The sequence below is a fragment of the Diadema antillarum genome, unplaced genomic scaffold (assembly GCF_040938485.1).
Source record: "Diadema antillarum isolate AM-2024a unplaced genomic scaffold, OU_Dant_1.0 scf00000032, whole genome shotgun sequence".
NCBI lineage: Eukaryota > Metazoa > Echinodermata > Echinoidea > Diadematoida > Diadematidae > Diadema > Diadema antillarum.
The window spans coordinates 2942912-2966060 of record NW_027270921.1 but is presented as its reverse complement, the minus strand read 5'-3'; the positions used below and the strand labels follow the sequence as shown (position 1 = coordinate 2966060).

Genomic DNA, 23149 nt, shown 5'->3' with positions numbered 1-23149 from the left:
ATCTGTAAAACACAGGGGGCTACAACGTTTCATAATTTCTTTAAAATTGTGTTTAACCAACAAAGCAAAACGGTCCTTTGAAAGCCATTGAGGACAAGTGAAAGGGATCTGATTGCATCCAACTACATGGGCTTGGTATAGACTCCACCTTCCGGGGAGATCCGTGTTACTACCGCGTCAATCCGCGTTTGCTCCGTGTCCAAAACGTGTTGAGAACGTAGTCACATCGCGTTTAAGTGCTTTCCGCCATCATTGGGACACGGTTCACGGCGGTTTGAGAACCGCCATGAACCGCCACCTAAACCGGTGATGTGTGATCGCACCATTTCTATTATACTTGATTGACCTTCACCTTTTATTACTTGTCCTGTTCATCTTTTGATTTGATATGATTAATGCTATTATTTTCTAAATCATCCATTTGCAATCCATATCCCCCCCCCCCCAAAAAAAAAAAAAAAATACGAGACCCTCAGCAACGAGAACTTTAGTGAATCAATCCAAATGCAATTTCAGGGTATGAAACTATAACTTATTACCGACATCTTACAGAAAACCCCATCCGATTTGGTTCAGTGGTCAAAGAGAAATGAGGATTTTTGCAAAGCATGTCAGGAATCCCTTCCCTCCAAGTTCTGTCCATTATGTTCACACATTACTATGCAGTTGCAAGAGCAAGAGGGTCCAACTGCTTAACTTGAAAGAATCAGACTCATGACATGCTTTATAACGATCCATATTTCTCTGTGACCACTTAACCAAATTGAATGGGGTTTTCTGCGAAATGTAGCTAAGATATTACATTTGAAGACCATGAAATTGCATTCAGACAGTTTAATCATATGGGAAGTTATCAATGCAAAAGTGTCCAAATGTAATTTTTTTGGACATACTGTATTTTGCCTCTGTGAACATGATGAACAGTTGTGTAATCTCCAAATGATATTAAAACTTGCTCGATATTGTTTTCATTGATTATTCTGAAATGTGTTTTAAATGTTCAATTTATGTAAATGTGTAAACACTCTGAGCCTTATGGAAAGATCATATTTAACATTAAGTTTATCGCATTGTATTGTATTGTATTGTTATATTGTATTGCGTTGTATTGCATTGCATTGCATTGCATTGCATTGCATTGTATTGTAATGCAAAATGCAAACAAGATTTCGATAAATAAACGTCACGAGATTGTCATGTAAAATGTTCGCTTCTTGAGGAGCTCTACGACAGTTATAGGGCACCACAGATTGCGTGATAAAAGCGTGTCATTTGTTTGTTTGTTTGTTTGTTTTTGTTTTGTCATCTTGTACACCAGTCCTGCGATACGTGATTATTTCAATCTATAACCGAATGCAATGCATGGATTGCATCGAACATTCCGATTCCAATAAACAGATGCAATAAGTGTGTTTGCATACGTATTACGGATTAAACAAACTTCGGCGAACACACAAGAATTCATTAACGCTCTTCTTCTTTCCCCTTGAATCGTTCTCTTCTTCTCGTCCTCATTGTTCCTCGCATTCTCTCTGTATTCCATGGTCAATGTAGCTTGACTTCTTTGCCAACCTTTAGTAATGATTATCGTTACTTAGTTGATCTTCGAGTCTCAAAGCTGCCTGTCAGTTTGCTAGAAATTGTAAGAGGACCCAGGGTTATGCATAATTAATAGAGACCCACGCGTTTTGTAGAACCAGATCAATACATTTCTTTGTCGTGCCACAAAACATCTCCTTCTCTTACACATTGTAAAGATACACGATTTCGCCGGTGAAGGGGTCTGTGCCATAAAGGCGTTCGGGTGCACTGTGACAAACGAAAGTGGAAAGAGACATAACGTAGTGAACAACGTGGATTCTAGGTTGGACAGGATCTCCAAGATCTGATCACTCCGCATCACTTCCAACTTCCTGGAGCAAGAGAAAAGACAGGACATTCCTACCGCCATATAGGTCACGTGGTTTGACAGTTCTCCTCAGCAGGGTGTCCCACTCGCCGTAACTTTCTTTTGGAAGCAAGAAATATTAGTTGAGGAGACGGAAATGGACAACAACGACGAAGAATTCGACGATGTGCCAGCCCCTCACGAGATGGTAAACGGGATGGCGGATGACCTCGCCGCCATGTCGGTCAAAGGAAAGGAGTCAGTACCTGTTGGTAAGAGTGAGTTCAAGACGAAGACGGCCATCGACGTCAGCGAGGACGGTGAAAGGGGTGAGAGACCTGTCGGGAAGACCGAGGAGGATCCGCCGACGGCGAACACGGATTCGTTCGACTCGAACCCGTCTCTGATCTCCACCGCCCCGGCTCGATTCGTTTCTCTCTGGGTCCCCGGCGGCGAAGCCGATGGCGCGAAGCAGGAGAAGTCGCCGAGATCGGTGGCATCTCCTCCCGCCATTCGAACACTCCATCAATCAGGAAATCGATCGCCCGCGAAGAAACAAAGCTCTAAAGTGCTCACTAACCACCTCGATGGTTCTGAGGTTGTCGACACATTGCACCCACAGGCAATAAAGGTTGGTGTGTGTGTGTGTGAGAGAGAGAGAAAAAAAATAGAGAAAAGAAATGTTGCAATCATTATCTATACAAAACTCACTGAACAAATTCGTATAGCCTCTACGTTGTACCATCCTGGTATAATCCATTCAGACAATGTGTGTTTACTTGTAAACACACATAATAAAAACACGTTGAGTTGTTTGTTTCTTTGTTTCTTTTTTATAAGTAGGTTTTATCATCAGTTTTCAAAGGGTATCCACAGGAGCTCAAATTAGGTAACGCATGTATCCTACTTTTTTTCGCACCCTTCTGTTATGTATTTCCAACAACTATGTTGTCTTGTTGGTCGCAAAAAACAACAACAACAACAACCCCGAAAACCCCCCAGGAATATTATACGTCCTCTCCTGCTCCATTAGTGTTTGAGAATTATTCATGATGGTTAAGATGATCATATCGTATATCTAAACAAACACGCACAGACATACACTCATTTATATTATATATCATCTTATTGAATGCACTCTGAAACAAGATTGTCAAAAGTACAATACACATTTTGCGAAACTTTGCAGCTTCTAGACTGGATTTTTTTTTCACCCCGCTGGAATACCCATTTCCAACATCGACGAGAATAAAATGCATTTCTTCACGGAAACATTGTGCTGTTTGTTTCTGAGGATCCACTGATATCATGTTTGCTTGCTTTTCTGTCATTTCTCGGCTTATCTTTCTTTATATACGTACCTCACACTGAAAACACTTAAAACCAATACCATTGCTGCAGATTAGGCACGTAAAGTCTTCGAGATTAAATATCCATGAGAAATCGATACAACTTTGTAAGGTCAGGTATTGTTTGCCGGATGCGATGAACCCAGCAGAAGAAATCGATTTTGGGGGGACTTTAAATTCCCGCCCGCGATTCTATTGAATACAGTTTGTATGATCTGCATTCCTTTAAAACATTATAGGGCGTCGAAGCGGGTCAATCGCTTTCCCCCACCATGTGCTTTTGATATGTCACGAATGTAGTCGATTTTGTGTTTATACGCTTGCCGCGCTCTTTTGTGACAGGGGATGATAGCAGGCTCTTCGAACAAAACGAATTCTCATGAACTACGTATAAAGAAATTGACGTTTTGATTGCGTTTAGATTCTTTCAAGCTATGTAGATGCCGAAGTGTAGTCCAACAGAAATGTTTTAGTTCCAAGGGATGGTGTGGTTTTGGTTGAGATGGGGCTTCAGTTTTCCAACTTTCTGTGAGATAGTGAGAAACCTTCTACGAAAATGTTACAGAGCATACAATTCTAAGAGGAATTCAAAATTTATTTGATGAAAATTGGTTTTGAAATGGCTGAGATACACAAAACAAAGAGGTCCTAATAAAAGTTGGGACCCATCTTTATTTAGGACCACTTTGTTTTACTTTGTTTTTGGATATCTTAGCAATTTCAAAACGACTTTCATAAAATAAACTTTGAATTCTTTTGAGAATTGTATGCTCTTTCATTTTTCATAAGTGGTTATCTCGCAAAAAAAGAAGTTATAATCTGAGTCCCCCATCTACAACCAAAACTATTGACATGATCCTGGTAGAATGTACTATGAGGACATGGTATATACTTACTCTAGAAAGAGAACATTTTATTCTTGTTATCTTGTAGGGAACATCCACCGAATCACGACACAGAATTTCGAGCACTGAGCCGATGACGTCACCAACACGTCAGAGGCCACTTCCAAGGTCACAAGATGAGAAGATTCGTCTGGCAAGAGAGTTCGTCGACCTTTATTACGCACATGCTCAACGGTAAGTGTTCGATAGGAAGGAGATATATTCCCAGAAAATACAACAACAATAAGAAAGAAATTAGCAGAAAATTTGTCTTTTGTGATCATGATTGTATCAAATATTGATAAATTACATCTCTTTAGAATTCCGGGTTCACGTTTTATTTAAGGTTATTGGCTGACCAGTATTAGATAATCATACAATGCGTAAATATTTCTTCTTTTTTTTTGCGGAGGAAAACAAAACACATGGATCACAAACAGATAGTCATCGACAATTTGATTTCGATCAATTAATCACATTCTTTTTTTTTGCTAGATCTGGAACAGTGTCACATGAGCGTCGGCTGTACGAGGTCCAGATGGCTATTAAGGAAACTGGAACGTTTCAGTTGACGGAGGCCGAGCTCATATTTGGCGCCAAATCTGCGTGGAGAAATCTCCCACAGTCAAAGTGCCGTATTTACTGGAATAAACTTCAGGTAACCATCAGCACAATTAGCAGCAAAGGAAACACACCAAGATTTAAACGATCTTTGTAACATGCAAACTGGAAAGTGAATAAGCTCGTCATAAGAAAATGAGAAATAATCTTACTTTTAGATTCAAAACATGAGAATCCACAGAGAGCAAGATTTCATAGTTCTCAACGAAAAGATACTCGAAAGGAAATTAACAACAAACTGATATGCGATACGTTAAAATCAGTTAAGCAATGTGAGTTGAGATCTACAAAATTGATGAGATTTTGATTTTGATATTTACACACAATTCTTTGAAGCCGGAAATAATGGCAAATGGGAATCACTAAGACATTGTGGTACACTTTATAGTAATTGGTGTTCGATCAACGCATGACATACATTATCTAAGTATCGTGACGGTTGAAAATAGACGAATGATATCATTATGGAGAGTCATTACGAAGAATCAATGTCTAAAGTGTTACTTCCTGGCTTTGATAAGGAATATCTCTTTCCAACGTTGATACGCAGGTCTTCGATGGCCGAAAGGTGACTACTTCTCGGGAAATGTTTGAGATGATTTGTAAGCATCTACTCTACGCAACAAACAAAGGCAGTGTGAGGTATGTTAATTTCTTTAGCATCTATATGTATCTCTCTCTCCATCTCATTGTCTCTTTTTTTTCTCTGTGTATGATATAAGCTATATATATATATATATATATATATATATATATATATATATATATATATATATATATGTATGTATGTATATAAACATTGTAGTTGTTCCGCGTATTGGCAGTACTAGAAATAGCAATAATAAAGTCACAACAGAGGAATGCAGGGAATGCATTAATAGCCAATCTTGATTTTAATGAATAATCCGAATGTTCGAGGATCCTTCCTCTTCATCAGGGATGACAGTGCGAATTTTCACAATGATTATCAAGAGATAATTAAGAGATCCGTTCTCTTAATAATCATTGTGAAAATTCGCACAGTCATCCCTGATGAAGAGGAAGGATCCTCGAACATTCGGATTATTCATTAAAATCAAGATTGGCTATTAATGCATTCCCTGCATTCCTCTGTTGTGACTTTATTATTGCTATACATATATATATATATATATATATATATATATATATATATATATAATGTATCTGTTTGTGCCCTTATTCATTATGTTTTTATATGTTTTTCTTGGTGTCTCCGTGAATCTTTAAATACATGGTATGAAACAACAAAGAATATCTCTATACATAAATCTAAATCTATTAGATACTACATACTCAGTATATGTGTATTTATGTGTACATTTGAAGAGAGATATATAGAGACAGACATGTCTTGCATGAGTTTTCCTTGCTTTTGGCTCTTCTTTTAACAACTACTACTGAAGTTTTATGTTTCAGTCTGGTTTCGTCTATCGTTTACTCGTGCATTATCCACCAGACCAGCAATCACGATCTTCCCCGCACGCAAGGGAGATGGACAGAGGGATTTCCGCATCTGGAACTCCCAGTTGGTGGGCTACGCCGGCTATCGACAGCCTGACGGATCCGTTCTAGGGGATCCAAGCAATCTAGAATTCACCGATGTAAGCACTCGAGCTCAGACATTATGTATAGACACCTACATTAAGACAGACACACGCACATAATAATAAGGTCTTATTCACCCAGGTTAGCCTCTTCAGTGTTTCCACTGTTCTACAAGAGGGCCCTGCTATCATTATCATCCTAGCGTTGCCAGGTACCCATTTATGCACCTGGGTCGAGAGGGACATGGGTCAAAAATCTTGTCAAAGAACGTAAGCACTGGGCGGGATTCGAACTCGGGTCCTCCAAACGGGAGTCGGGAGTCTACCCACTATGTCACAGCTATACATACTTCATTAACATGTGTGCATACAGATTACTAGTATCAGAGAATATCATTCATCAGTGAGATACATAAGTTGAAAGCACAATACAGACACAGATTCTGGTATAAGCGGCAATAACAATCACTGAAGCGTCCTTTGTAATTTTCTTCTTGCTAGCACTAGAAATCAAGTTAAACCATTCTGAGTTAAAACCACCAACGTAGAATACCAGATTACTTAATGTTTATGAAATAGTAAGTTTTAAGGAAAGAGAGAGAGAGAGAGATACGAAAGATAGATATATAGATATATAGATAAGATAGATAGAAAGATAGATAGATAGATAGATAGATAGATTGATACATCATGTACATAGAGAGTAGAATCACAATGTGAAAGAACACCTGTACGCTTAACTTCATAGTAAATCACATATCGATCTGGTGTTTATTTCCAGATTTCAAGTGAGACTATTCGGCACGACCATTGAGCTATTAGTTTCAAGTGTTCAAGATTAACTAATCCTGTTTCTACCTTTTGGGTTTATATCTCAATTCAGGTTTGTCGGGCTCTAGGATGGCGTAGCGCTCGGACCCGCTTCGACATCCTCCCCCTAGTCCTCCAAGTCAACGGTGACGACCCCGAGGTCTTCGACATCCCACCCGAACTTGTCCATGAAGTCGAGTTGGTCCATCCCGAGTGAGTGACTGAAGTTTTGGCATGATTATCCTCATTTGTGATAATGTAGGAATTCGGTTTTTTTTCCTTCATTTTTGCTTCTGTGATGACTTCGCATCAATGCAGATTTGCAGTAGTAGACTTCCTGTTTTTGTCTTTTGATTCCCAAAGGCTTCGCTGGTTCATCGACTTGAGATTGAAGTGGTACACGATGCCGTCGTGCGCCAACTTCCTACTCGACGTCGGCGGCATCCAGTTTCCCGCCTGTCCAATCAACGAGTGGTACGTCGCCACGGACATCGCCAACATCGCACTGTGTGGCGCCAAGAGATACAACATGCTAAAGGTAAGAGTTGTTGCAGGAATATCATCACAAGAGTGGTTAGATTTGAATATTTGTTTTCATCTCTATCGTTTCATACACAGTCAATCGATATCAAGCGATGTCTGTTCACATTGTAGTTTCATCTGAAAAAAAAACAGAGTACACTACTTCTCAAAAATCATTGTTGCGTAGACAAGAAAAAAAGTTCAGTAGAAGTATTACAAAGTACGAGATACAATTTTGTGTTAATTGCGAGCTTTATTTCTGACGCATATTTTTACTTTTACCTTTCATCATGTTCATTTTTCTTAATTCTTTCTATCTTCATTCTTCTATCTTCCTCCAATTCTTCCCCTCTTCCATTCGTCCGTCTCTTCGTTTATCTGGTCTTATTCTCTCGGTAAACTGCGTGCCCTAAATATCCACTCACCCAGATGGTAGCCGAACGTCTCGGTCTAGACACCTCGTCATCAGATTCTCTATGGAAAGACCGCACCCTGGTGGAAATGAACGTGGCCGTGCTACACAGCTTCCAGGTTTGTGTTCTTTCACATCTTAGGCGAAAAAAAAATAGACACAAACACGGACAGATAGACAGACAGACAGACAGGGGGAGGAGATCTTTCGCTTGTTTTGACTCATGTTCCGCAAGATTAGGATGATGTTCGCAGAAAGTCACTGCATATTCTGTTACGTTAGCAAAGACGAATTTGGGTAATATCAGACCACAGTCCTATCATCCCATCGCACTGAAATTGAGGGACGGAGATATGCAGAGAAAAGAAATAAATCAAGTTATATAGATCCTTAAAAGATAATAACACAAGAATGTAAATATCAAAAGACACGAGGGGAAAAACACATTAAAAGGGTGAAGTGTAATAATATTATGTAAGAAAGAGGAAAAGAGTTACACAGGGAAAGATGAAAGGTTGACGAACAGAAATGGGGAAAAAGCTAGGATTTGTGGCTACGATTTTGTACGTGTCTAATCATTTCTCCGTTGGACAATGTGTGTTGGATGTCATTGCTGAACAAGGAACACAGACGTTTTTATGTCTCTTTGATCTTTTTTGTTTTGATTCAGCAATACGGTGTAACCATCATGGATCACCACACGGCCTCGGCAGAATTCATGAAGTTCTTCGCCACAGAGCACCGTGTCAGAGGAGGCTGCCCGACGGACTGGCGCGCGGTCGTCTCCCCGCTGACCGCCAGCCTGACGTCTCTGTTCTACCAGGAGACGCTCTGCTACCAGTTAGCTCCCTCGTTTATTGTCCAGGTGTGTTGCCAGACTGCTTCTGGTCTAACTCGTTTAAAATTAATTTTACAATGCTAAATTTTTTGCTATGTTGTTTGTAAAGAAAATAGTGACAAGTAGGTATATGTTATGAGAAGAAAACGATATCACAATAAACGTCGTAGACCGACACCTGTGATATAACTACATCCCTCTATTAAGCTTTTATAGTATTCCACTTAAGTTTAACTTCATCAAATTGTCCAACAGAAGCAAGCCATATGATATCTATGGTAATCGTCGTATCTTTGGTTTTGTGTTAATGTTCTATATTCTTGATTTTAGAAGTAAATCTTAAACATATCAAGAATTGAATGTGCAAATTGTAAAATACAAACAAATAGTAACATATTAAAGAGTATGAATACATGTGAAATATGAGGATTATTCATTTCTATAAGTGAGATTATTCGTTTGTATGTATGGTTACCCTGGCTCAGACAGAAAACCAAACAATAATCCATTTTTTCCCGACTTTTCAAAAAAAAAAAACACCTATTACGCACAGGACAACCCTTGGCAGACACCCGAGTGGAACTCTAAGATAACATCGGGAAGACTCGGCATGGACAGGCTGCGATCCCCCGGAGCAGAGTACGTGTCTTCTCTGTTATTATACTTTCAGCTCTCTCCTGCAGTCACTTTGGTATTTTTCTTTTGTGATGATTTCTACGATAGCTTCAAAAATAACGAATGTCGTTTGCTAGCGTTTTTGGTAATGATACACCCAACAAAATTCATGGATTTAATGGTCTTTCATGATAAATAGTTATTTTTTAAAAAAAGGCTTAATTGTCGTGACAAGGCCAAAGTCTTCGTATCCTCCAGCACGTGAGATAAACAGCCTAACTCTCTGTCCACACACCATGAAAATAACCTATTGGTTGTGTGGACATTACTGAATTACGTTGTTGAACGTGGAGAACTATGAGTAAGTGCATAAGTAGGTGATAACTAATTAGTAATTAGTACGCAGCCAATGTATAATCATTGTAGTGGTTATGCGAACATTGGTTCCAAATGAGTATTTAATCATGAGGCAAATGCACAGATTATGTACATACTATTTGCATTGTTGAACATGAAGAATTATGACGTAGGTATATAAATGTTTTCATACTGGTGTGTTAATGGTAAAATTGTTAAAGAGTGATTATGCGAACATTGATGCTGTACATTGACTAACATGCTAACATTTTCAGTAAATCGCGCAATGTGAAATCCTACATAAACATTATCATCATATCTCATGTACTATTCTGACACCCTCCTTATCTGTGTAAAAGGTCAATTCAATTTGTGAAAACTTTTTTTTTTCTTCTCTCCTCACCTAACTCTTATCCACTCACAGTCCCTCTCGATTTTCGTCGCGAATACTCCGCCGAGCGCTCTCCGGTACCTTCAAGGCAACCGTGCTGTACGCCACCCAATCGGGCAAGTCCGAGCACTACGCGAAGAAGGTTTACGAGATGTTCCGAAAGGCCTTCGACATCCGACTCATGCGCATGGATGAGTATGACGTCATGAACCTCGAGCATGAGAACTTGCTGCTCGTCATTACTAGTACCCAGGGCAACGGGGAACCACCTAGCAACGGGCAGGTAATGTCCTAGTTACACTAACTTATATATCAACTAACTTTTGTTTAAAGCTTCATCACTGTTCATCTGTTTTTGTACCATGTTATCTTACTGAGGTCCAGTTTATCAGCAACATGTATTTGTTGGGAATTGTTTTACAAGGTTAAGGGCATATTGATCTATTTAGCTATCCTCTACTCTACTATTGTTTCCATTTTATGTATAATCCTCACATTCTACGATGTTAAGTTATAGACAATTTAGAATCTTTCTGTAAAAGAATTTATATCGAAACTTTTTTTGTTCTCACACAATGAATTAAAACAGGACTTCTGCCGATATCTGATGGAAATGACTGAGAACAATAACAACAACACGGTCCCTCCAGAGTAAGTTCAAAGATGATTTCAGTGCATCTTCAAATTCTGATTTATAGCTTTTTCCCAGCAGCCAAATGTAGATATTAGAGAACATCGAAATATCCGAAAATTTCTGAAGCAAATTCATTATGATTTTTCTCAAATTTTAATAATATTTTTGTTCACCCAAATGTCTCACACATTTTCATAATTGTCGAAAAATATGATATGGATCAATCGATATCCAAGTCATTAGATCAGGAATCAATGCAGAAAATGTCTCCATTGATAACCAATTCATTCGTGAGCCACTGGTAGAAAAGAAATCGAATGGGAATAGATGCTGCCACTTTCTATAAAAGTCTATAAATCTTTAATCGTCCTGATGAATCGTTTTATGAAATGGGGTCAAACAAATCCTTGTAGAAACGCAAGTCAAAACCTATTGAAAAGGCCAAGAACACAAACCTACCTAGGAGGTATTGTTCAAGCTAGTTCATCAATAGTCTTCAGCGTTCTTTTATATGGTACACCTCCCACTGCCTGCAACAGATTATTTGACATCACTTACTGTTAGTGATAAAACACAGAGAAAGATATTAAAGAAATGGAGTTCAGCCCTTTTTTTTCGGAAGTAAGATCAGCATCAATTTTATTATGTCACGTACAGATCCCCAGTGTCTCCTCGCTGTGAGAAATTCCTGAAGGAAAACCCGTTCTCAGAGACAGGTGGTGGATTCCATCTCAAGGGGGCCGGGATCTTGGGGAGTCTCAGGTAAGGTCGTCATTGATGTTGGAAACTGAAAGTTGAAATCTCTCTTTTCTCCCTCCCCCCCCCCTCTCTCTCTCTTGTCATCCCTGCATGGCTCTCTCTCCTCCCCTCATATAAATGATAAATCTTCAGCAATTTCCCGTGTCACCTGCTTCACCAGCTTTACGTATAAAATGTATGTGGACTGATGATTCATGTTAGTTTATTTTTCCTGCATGGTCGTTTGATATTTTGTTGTATTTTATGTATTCTCTCACGATGATTTCTTTATCTTTCACGTGCAAAGTTAGCAATGATGAATGATGAATCGATGTGTATAATTTCTACAGTGATTTGCTGATTTGTTCCATGCAGAAACAATAAGTGAAATGAAATGAAATGTATCACGGGATTCACAAGTGTTGAACACTGTTCTCCTAATTTTTGTATCAAAATCGACCCCTTTGATGTATTGGACGACATAAAAAGGGATTCTTGAGAATTGCTTCCTTGACGTTTTAGTCGCATATTTACAAGTACATGTTAACAGATAGATGACGTCCACTTCGCAACATCGTGTCTGTTCTCATGCAACTACAGCAAGACTTGGCACAGAAACTTACCGTAGTATGAATGGAAGATTGCTTTCAGCTATAGTGAGCTTATAACTGATGTCGGCCTCATCAGAGAGGATTGAAAACAAGAAAAATAAAAGACGAATCCGATGTTTCACGGTTCTATTACTACACACGAACGTGTATTTCCGATCAAGTTTTATCACTCATTGCTATGGCATCATGCTGGGTGTATTCGTGGGGATCATTCCAGTAATGTGTGACGTTGTTTGATTCCAGCTATGCGGTATTCGGTCTCGGGTCCAGTTTATTCCCATACTTCTGCGCCTTTGCCCGAGGTGTAGACTGGATGCTGGACAGCCTCGGTGGAGAGCGGCTGGGAGACATGGGGGTCGGGGATGAGATGGGGGGCTTGGACGAATCCTTCGACTGCTGGCTGATGAAAACATTCCGAGTGAGTATATAGCTCATCTGACTGTTTGCGTTTACACAGCAATAAAGGTAGAATAATGATAACAACAACAACAACAACAACAACAACAACATCATCATCATCATTAACAAAATAACAGCATCATCATCATCATCAACAACAGCAGCAACAACATCAACAACAACATCAACTATATCAACAACAACATCAACTATAACAACAACGACGACGACGACGACGACGACAACGACAACAACATGTTCAGCGCTGTCGTCTTTCTCTCTATTGAGTGCTGTTATCATTATTGTACTGTATATACATTGTATGTACAAACCCCATGCGCATAACATATAATATACCACACAAAGCCGACTATATAAAAAATCGTATAATTCCTACGACGCCATTTCTTTCTTTCTTTATTTTTTGTTGTTTTCAATTATGAAATCCTTTTAGTAGCACAGACAAATCATATATTTTGGTGTCAGCATGATATGTCATTTCTACATTTCAAACATGAAAGTAGCGCGCTGATGTTCTTTTTGATCACCATTACTACCGTTAGTCAACGTATCGCTTGTGCTAATGGTTTAGCTGTACAAGGAAAAAAGGAATATTATCTTGTAATCAATAGGTTTTCAAAGTATAGGTGGTCTAATCTTCATCCTTAGTTATACTGGTGTCGTTTCATTTCAACTGTCGACCTTGACGTAGTCTTTTTTAATTAATGTCAAGGAGTAAACGGCCTATCAGGAACTTGAGTAAACTGATGCACTGTTTTAAGTCGCAAATTAAATCTTGTGCTTCAATACTTATCCATTGCTACCAACAGTCTGCGTGTGAGAGGTTCCAAATAGGAGACAGCGCTTCGGGACTGGTCCCGACTCCAACGGTCATCTCCGCGGGGTCCGAGTGGGCTCCGTCCAAGTTTCGAATCTACGCGGCGGGACCGAACGCCACAACAGGTGTACCCGACCTCTGTGATGCTTTGTCAGCCTTGCACGGGCGCCGGATCTACCCAACCAACATGATTTCCAGGAAGAACCTCTTATCGCAAGAATCAAGGTGATTTTTTCTTTTATTGTCATATGTCCTGCGTGCATGAATATTATGAAGTGTTATTCATGATGATATTAAAATTACCAAAGATATGCGCTATAATACGATCTCGTCGAGGCGCCTGGTACGTACACTAGATAGTCATGATGGTTAAACCAATATTGTTTCCGCATATTGTAGGATATCTGGGCCCTGTTGCATAAAATAATGCAATCAAAGATAAGTAAGGCATCAGCCAATCAGAATCGAGTATTCACAGATTTATGTTTGATTTCCTGACTTTATGTCTGAACTAATCTTTTATGCAACAGGACTCAGGTGCAGTATGGTTCTCGATGCCCTGTTTGAGAGTAGATGTATATATGTTACAGTTATCTTACATGATGAACATGACGTGATTACCCTTGATTGATTCGTCCTTATCGTTCAGCCGGGCCACAATCCTCGTCCGTCTCAACACAAATGGAGAGAAAGAGCTGGCGTATCAACCTGGCGATCACGTGGCCATTTATCCAGCCAATGAGAACGCGCTGGTTTCTCGCATCCTCAAACGCCTGGATTACCACAAAGCCCCGGATGCCGTCTTCAAACTCGAGAAACTGGAGCCGAGAGAAACGCAGTTGGGTGAGATATTCACGATACCTTTGGTTCTTTGCGTGTGCGAGTATGTGAGTGTGTAAGTATGTGAGTGTGTGAGTATATGTGTGTGTGCGTGTGCGTGTGTGTGGATGTATATGCGTGAGTGTTTATGTCTGTATGTGTTTGTGTTTGCATGTTTTACCAAAGTTGTGTATTCGTGTATTAGCATTATCAAAATTAGATATGAACATACCGAAAGGTTCAGTTCATACGGGGCATTATAAACAGTCTATTGTCATTATGTTTTCAGAAATCTCCTTAATATATTCATCGTTGAGAAAAAAATGTATTCAACAAAAGCTGATCCTATCATACATTTTGCGTCCTCGTTCTCAATAACTGCAGGAATGTTAAAAGTGTGGACGACCGTGTCTCGCCTCCCGACCTGCTCAATGCGAACAGCCTTCGAACGCTTTCTTGACATCACCACGCCCCCTACTCCGGACCTCCTCCGTCTCTTAGCAACGCGTGCAACTGATCCGCGAGACAAAGAGAAGCTCACTATTCTTGGACTGGTAATGGGTTCTCTCTTTGCTTTCTAATCTCATCCTAACATTCTTATAATTACCTCTATCAAAGGTGTTATGTCGTTCACTATTCTTTTATGCCCTGTACGCAACAATCATTTCTGTCATTGAACATTATTGACATTTTTTACAGATAAATGCAGTCAATCTTGCCTTTAGTAGACCTCGCAAAAGTCGAAGAATCGGCTTAATAAAAGAAATGTTCTTCTCGGATGGAAATAAACATGTGTTAAGTCTATCGTATAAATCGTAATTCAAGTAAGTCGATCGATTTTCTCCGGTCCCTTTGGTTTCAACTTAGGCGGCGTTGACTGTATAAATAGCATTGGTTCTGAAATTTTCTGGAGAAACATTATGAAGTTAGGTAGAATAGAAAATCATCGACAAAGTGGAGTTATATCCGAGACAAACAGAAATAATTTGCTTGGCAATCGATTTATAGAAATGAAATAAAACATTTACAGTGAAATGATAATAGGTATAAAGAATCAAAATATATTCATCCATCTTTTCCATCTTGAATTTTACAAACTTATTAGGGAGGCGAAGAGTACGAGGAATGGAGATCGGAGAACTGGCCAAACATGGCCGAGGTGCTGGAGGGCTACCCCTCCCTCAAGGTACCCGCCTCGCTCCTGCTCACTCAGCTCCCGTTGCTGAAACCTCGTCAGTATTCCATCAGCTCCAGTCCCAAACAGTACGCCAACGAGATTCACGCCACGGTGTCCGTGCTGACGTACCATCCAAATGGTGAGCGAGCTGTGGCTGTGGTCACGTGATTCCTGTATATTCGCGGAGTCATCTTTTACTGATATCAAGCAATCAGCAATGAGATATTCAATGTATACATTACTACCTCGACCTTATATATGAATATAAGACTCTGATAATCACACGTTTGAAGTTCATATTCATACTCCGAGTTCATAGTTTCGTAGGTGATGAATTAATGCCTTTCATCTTTGGACTTTTAGCCTGTTGAACACGAGTTCTTATCATCACTAAAATCATCGTGTGGAAGAGAAATTTGATACACTTTGATTTCTTTTAATGTCTTAGCTCTCTTGTCAAAGTGTTGAAGTAGAATCTCAAGGGTTTGATTTAATACACGTCTAATTTGCATGTGATTGTCCAACTTCTTTTCGTCTCAAATTTGTCCATTCATCTAAGATTTTGTAGAGCAGCGATTGGAAACATAAATGGTTATTCAGACAATGGCATGATAGCTTCGCCTTTAGCTGATGTTAGTTAAAATCAGGGCCTATTAGGTACTCATCACATGAACTAAGAAGATAAGTAAAATGAATAAGAGACAGAATACCCTGAAACTCCCTCATAGAAGTCTTTGGGAAAAACAACTACCAAGGGAATTCACTAAGAGAGCCAATGAGTCTGAAAAAAAAATGCCATACTATGAATACCACTTTTACAGAACAAGTTGTTATATGCTGTCATTGTCATACGCGGAGTCACAAAAGCTAACACTGAATAGTAAACGAATACCACTGAAATGCACAGCAGCATGTAATTTTTGTTTCTGCCATTAGGCGGACGAGGACCAGTTCACTACGGAACCTGTTCGTCTTGGCTCTATCGGGTCTGGAAAGATGACATCATTCCCGCCTTTATCGACAAGTGGGTGAACATAACTAACTTATCCGAAGTACAGGCTCCTTTTTTATTGAATTGGCATGGTTATGACCTGGCTTTACTGTATCCAATATATCGCATTATGTTCTAAAGCGAACGAAGAGATTTTTTTTCAAAGATCCCCACTTAAAACTTTGATGAATATCCACCCACCAGTTCACTTCAACACCTTGTTCATTCCAAAAAGACTGATTTTAATTAAATCAAACGTATGTATATGTAGGCCTATGTATATGTCAGTTACTGAACGGGACAACACTGTTCGGTTTTTGTTCTGAATGTAATCGTCTCCATAATTTCCGCAATCATGAATTCACCTCTTTACTCAGAACAGTGTATGCTCTATACATTTTATCAAAAAATATTCAAATCCTTACATTTAGAGAGCAATAAAAAATAAAAACCCTTACAAAAAAAGGCTACCAAACCGTTGAAGTCTTGTCCACTCATTGCAAATATATTTTGATTTGCAGCCATCATGACGTCATGTAGGGCTTGCATGAAATAATCCCATGACGCATTCTAGATTCCAGTACTAGAGAAAGGAGAGAATGAACAGTCAATCAGTTGCAATGCGAAAGCTCGTGCAGGTAGTTCAAATTACGTCATCACGTAGGGGTCCACTTCGAGAACGTCCAAATCAAAAATATTTCAAAACAATACGTAAAAACTATTATGTTCTCCATTTTTTACCACGCTCGCAGGGCCCCATATTTCCATCTCCCTCAAGACCCATCCTCACCGATCATCATGGTGGGACCTGGCAACGGGGTGGCACCCTTCCGTTCTTTCTGGCAGCAGCGTCAGATGGAGCTGAGACAACTTGCCTCCTCCTCCACCTCCTCCACTAACGCCGGTGGAGATGGCCAGGAGCGCCAAGACTTCGACGCGAGGAACCGCCGCGGCGAAGGCGACGGTTCGGATACGTACGGAGACATGACTCTGGTGTACGGTTGTAGAAATTCAAAGGAGGACCTCTTCAAGGGCGAAACGTCGGTTGCCAAGGACGAAGGGGCGCTCACTTCCGTTTTGACGGGATACTCACGGGAACCTGGCCGAACACGAGTAGGCATTCTCTTATCTTCTCTAGGAAAAAATGATATCAACATTTCTTTGTGTTATTTCCCTTTTTGTGTATGTATGAATTGTTGGGTTTTTTTTTTCCGAAGATATAAATCATTATAGAATACTTGGATCAATACCTTAAATATGTTCAAAATGAAACCAAACATTCAAAATCGTACATGCAGGATCATTGTTACATCCACGGCGTCTTTCAGTTAACAGTACAATATCTGTCTTATTCATCTTATTTTTTTACAGGTGACTTAAAAGGACATATTGTCCGAAACCAAATGCAATACTAGATGTTTAAATTGAGTGAAAAAATTATGATGTGTTTATCGTTGAAATAAAATAAAAAGCTATAAGAAATAACGAAATATCAAAATGAAGAAGAAATAAGACTCTCATATAGATAAATAGTTAAGATGTTCAAGATAATCAAGGTTTTAGTATAGGATAAGAATCTATAGCCGTTTTATTGTTATTCAAATTCATGATTTTCTTCCGTCGAGATGTTTTCATTGCAACTGATTGACAAATTGCCCTACATCGACGTAAATAAGCACTGAATTGATCAGTGTTTTAGTAGTAGCCATGATAAAAAATCATGGGCGTACATACTCGAGCAGGATTCGAACCTACGACCTCCTGATCACCGAACAGGTGTCATCTCCACTAGACCACCGAGCTTTCGCCCGAAAGCAAGTGTTGGTTCTAATCCTTATAGCATGCAACGGGTACTGCTTTGTTATTCAAATTCATGATTTTCTTCCGTCGAGATGTTTTCATTGCAACTGATTGACAAATTGCCCTACATCGACGGTGATCAGGAGGTCGTAGGTTCGAATCCTGCTCGAGTATGTACGCCCATGATTTTTTAATCATGGCTACTACTAAAACACTGATCAATTCAGTGCTTATTTACGTTTTATTGTTGTTGTTGTACACTTTCAAGATAAGTTGGTATAAACCAGTTAAAGGCATTATTATGTTGACATGTGTCGGATGTTGGCCGCCAAACAGAAACAAAGAAATGATAGTATATCTCAGTTGACCTTTAGCAGGGTAGATGCCTATCAGACGTATGTAATTAATCGTGATCACTATCATTCCAGAAATACGTCCAAGATATTTTGAAGGACCATCCGTGGTTGGTCTACAACGTCCTGTTCCGCCGCCATGGCCATATCTACGTCAGCGGTGACGTCAAAATGATAACCGAAGTTAGCAACATGGTGGAGGAAATCATCTCTCAGTTTGGACGCATGGGGGCAGCAGAAGCTAAGGGCTTTGTGAGGCGTCTAAAGGTAATTTCGTTATGAGGTTATAATCATAAATCCAAATGTAAATATCAATTGATGCTTGCAAATGCTACCTTATATCTTGTTCTGTAACCATTTTCTCCTTCATCAGTTAGTATGTCTGCTTATGCCCTTGTTGCAAATTTATATAGAAGATAGTAATTGACAGCTAAGTCTCGCAGCAAACTTTCTAGTCCCAAATTCTGATCAATGCATTTCACAAGCAAGCTTAAAGTTCGTACAGTTATCAAGAACTTCCCTAACAGAACACATTTATCATTTGGACCAATTTGGTGAGTCCTAGAGTAATGGTGACATACAGTAGAAGCGCAATTAAATTTAAGAAGTATTAAGCAATATTGACGACAAAATGAAACGAACTCTGACCTCGCCTCTTTGCCCTTTGAAACCCCTCAGGACGAGGAACGCTACCATGAGGAGGTGTATGGTCTGACACTTCACGTAGGGGAGGTGATGGAGAAGTTCCGCGCGAGAAACAAGGGGACACAGGTGATGGTGATGAGCGAGAGCAGCCAGCGTCTCCAGCCTGTCATTGGCCGCAAAGGAGCCCTCATGGCTAAGGTGATTTAACGGAAGTCAAAGATTCCATTTTGTAGTAATCTGTTCCACAGAGTTGTGTAATGTCAGGGCTGTTAGTTCACTCCTTGTAATCTTAGGAGACATATAATGCCACAGCAATCCTTACGCGGTGATGAAACTCAAGTTCCCCACCTTACACTCCCTCACAAATACAAGATATGGAGCTTTAGATTTGCGACGCGGGCGTTATTAAAGACGACGATTACGTTTGCAGTTCTCCTCTCTTCCTGCGTCGTGTTGCAAAGTAACTTCAGGATTCGCGAAGATGCAGCCTATAAAGAAGTAAATGGCGCCGTCATAATCATCATTGCATCAAGCAGCTTTCTGTGCCGTGAATTTCAGCGGACGCTAAAGTGGTTAGTCCTGACGTGAAACTCAGACGACACATGCGCAGAACAGTCGCTCTTTTCTTCCTCTTAAACGTCTACGACACAAACCTAAAGCTCCCTAATAATGCTAACTTATCGCCATTATTCATGAGTCACGGTCCGTATTATAGATGGTCTTGTGATTGTGTCAAATGCTATCATATTTGCAATCATGGCAAGTGCCAACAAACCAAAACCAAACGGACAAAACTAATAGAGGAGCGATCGTTATCACGATAGCTCTCATTTCACTGACTGATCATCGTGAATGTACGAATATACCGTGCCATTTGTGTTGAGCGGTAAGAGCTAATGTTGACAATGGGTCTTTATTATAAAGTTCGCTGTAACCACCCTAGAAAGAGCATTATGAATACTATTGTAAGATGAAATTGATACAGCACTACACACAATCGGGTCTCCATGTGAAAGCGATAGGTGAACTTGTTATCTGCTCTTAATCTCAAGATGTTTTCTGGCAGGACTAGTGATTTGGATTGGTTTCCTGTTCCTTCCACACTCATACTATCACTGCAGCAAGAAGCCATCCGTCAGGGCGCCCCCTCATCGCCAACGATACCCCGACTGCGCAGACGCGTGACGGCGACGATTTTGATGCGCTACAACAGCCTGATGGGCATGGACAAGAAGCCGACTAACAAGGAACAAGAGAAGCCATTGTTTGGCGTGAAGCTGCGAAAGTGAGTCTGATGTGTTGTTGTTATTCTAACAAAGATTGTAGAAGCCATGGTCACAGTTCTGACTTGGTAGGACACCTCGATATTGGAATACAATGATTTGATTGGTCTTTTATGAGTTGCCGTTCTCAGTTGATGATCTATAGAGCTGAAGTTTCTGTTACTGAATCAGCGCAATAAAAGCCGACCATCATCTGATTCAATGCAATCAATGTTGTAAAAGCTGTCTATTTCGGGACTAAGATGATTTCTATTCCAAATGACATTCTCGAATATTAACATGCCCTGCAGTGCAAACACGGGTGAAATCTTACATCAAATTCTATGATACTGGTGATTACTACTACGACTACGACCTCCATACGTTCAACTGAGAATATGCGTAGGACCTAAGCCATTTAAAGACTCGCATGGATAAATTGCAGCGAAACTTGAATGCAGAATGAGCATTGCAATGAAATTACACGCAGATTAAAATCAACAAAGTCGAAGAGACCCTATCATACCTAAGTACTAGATAGCAGCTGTTTTTGCCAGATACTAATTTTATCTCCAGGCTCACTCTCCCACTTGCGGAAGACAAAGAAAGAAAGAAAGAAAGAAAGAAAGAAACAAACATACAAATAAACAAACAAACAAGCAAACATTAACTGTGATCAAAGCATGTCGTACTCTTTTACTTTGTTTCAGAGCCAAGGATGACACGACTAGTCGCATCCGGAAATACGAGGACAACCGACGGTACAGCACAGGCAGCTCAAGCCGAGTCCCCAAACCCTGAGTCAAGACTCGCCAGGGAGATCATGTTTCATCATCATGACGTTATACAGTGCACTCCCGTTATAACGAACACGCTTATAGCGAAATTTCTGATACAACGAAGTAAATTTTAGTAAAATTTTAGTACCTCTGTACACTTTATTTGCTCGGATATTACGAACTTTTGATATAACGAAAGAAAACTGCAGTACCGAGGACTTCGTTGTAACGGTAGTTGCGTGTATGGACTTGTAGTGACGTGCACACTTGGTGCAACACTGATGTAGACATCCCTTCGTCTTTTGCGTCCATACACCAGGAACAGTTATTCAAAATCAAATAGAAACAGCAATGTTAATTGCTCCCAAAGAAGATTCTTGAAGTAAGTCTGTATTTAGCAAGTAGAAGTCACTTTGCTGACTGCAATTGATACTAAACAGCACTTCAAATCATCTTCCCCTGGTTGGCTTTGGTAACCATATCAACGTCATGTATTCGGAAAGAAGGGAATGCACTGAATATTGATCTAGACAAGGCTTTAAACTGTGTTGTAATTAAGCTTTGTATCTATTTTAAGTTCTTATTCGCAAACATGTAACTATGATCGATTGTCAAAAACACTGCTTTTTTCACTCATTACAACAGTTGTTGTTTTTCTTGTGTTACTATCTATATACCGTAATGTTGTTTGTTGCATTATATTGTAATTACAATGGTATTGGTGAAATGATTGGATTTGTGACATATTGTGTGTAGTGTATGATTTTAAGTGTGTACTGTAATTTTCTTGCAATTTGTTTGCATCCAGTATTAATAAGAATTTGAATACTTGCGACAAAATCACACTGTCTTCCAATGTTGAATAAAAGCAGTTATCTATCTTCCATCTGTGATAAAGTGAAAAAACCCTCTAAATTCCTACTACGATGCCGAGAAAGAATTCTGTCAAGTTGGTACCTTAGTGGTACCCATTGAATTAATGTCTGAATTTAAGATGATGGCAGAAGCACTATGGAAGGGCAGTCCTAAATGATTAGGCCACTTTGACATAAACATTTTCATTATTGTTACCATGATTATCATCATTATCATCATGATTCTTAGTAATCATATTAATGTAAGCATTATAAATATCTTTATTTTAATCATTTTATCACAATATTGACCATAATTGCTGTTGTAACTGTTATGTTTATATAAAGCCATGTTTCAACGCACATAATGTTTATCACTGTCTCAATAAAAAAAAAAATCACAAGAGTAGAAGCGGCAGTGTTTTGTTTAGTTTCTTATATAACTCTCGAATTGACCTGAAAAAAAAAATGGGGAAAAAACACGATGAAATTATTTCGCCCTCTTCTAAGGCTGGCTTATACTTAAATAGGCGGTACACACTCTGTTCTATAGTATATGACAATAAGATCAAAGAAGACGAAAAATAACATGATGTCATAATGATCAAAAAGAGAACAAGTTTCCGAGAGGGAAGAAGAGACTTATATATCATATATGAATACATTATATGTATAATATGTAATATATATATATATATATATATATATATATATATATATATATATATAGTGTGATGATGCTGATATTCCTAACGCACGCCTCTGTCATCTTAAGTGAAATTATAGTTGAGACAATGTAGATAACAGAAGATGTCGCATGAAACCGGCAGAGTTGTGAAGCTTTCGACCGTGGTCTTCCTCAGCTTTAATGTCTGTTTGTGAAACGAAATATATGTTTTTGAGCATAACAAATCTGAAGTCATAAACACAATTTCATGCGACATCTTCTGTTATCTACATTGTCTCAACTATATATATATATATATATATATATATA

General features: G+C 39.3%; 1 protein-coding gene across 1 annotated transcript; it reads left to right on the top strand.

Moving 5' to 3' along the window:
• The first annotated feature begins 2045 nt into the window (after window positions 1-2045).
• On the top strand, window positions 2046-21365 carry LOC139742025 (nitric oxide synthase 3-like). The gene is made up of 24 exons (XM_071652590.1): window positions 2046-2519; window positions 4171-4316; window positions 4617-4779; window positions 5293-5384; window positions 6220-6364; window positions 7191-7330; window positions 7481-7655; window positions 8069-8170; window positions 8722-8916; window positions 9443-9528; window positions 10286-10535; window positions 10842-10903; window positions 11544-11648; window positions 12479-12653; window positions 13465-13697; window positions 14122-14315; window positions 14676-14845; window positions 15397-15607; window positions 16405-16492; window positions 17212-17572; window positions 18688-18879; window positions 19291-19455; window positions 20379-20542; window positions 21230-21365. Exons 1-24 carry the CDS (start codon window positions 2046-2048, stop codon window positions 21318-21320), a joined length of 4179 nt encoding a protein of 1392 aa, XP_071508691.1. The 3' UTR covers window positions 21321-21365.
• The last annotated feature ends 1784 nt before the right edge of the window (window positions 21366-23149 follow it).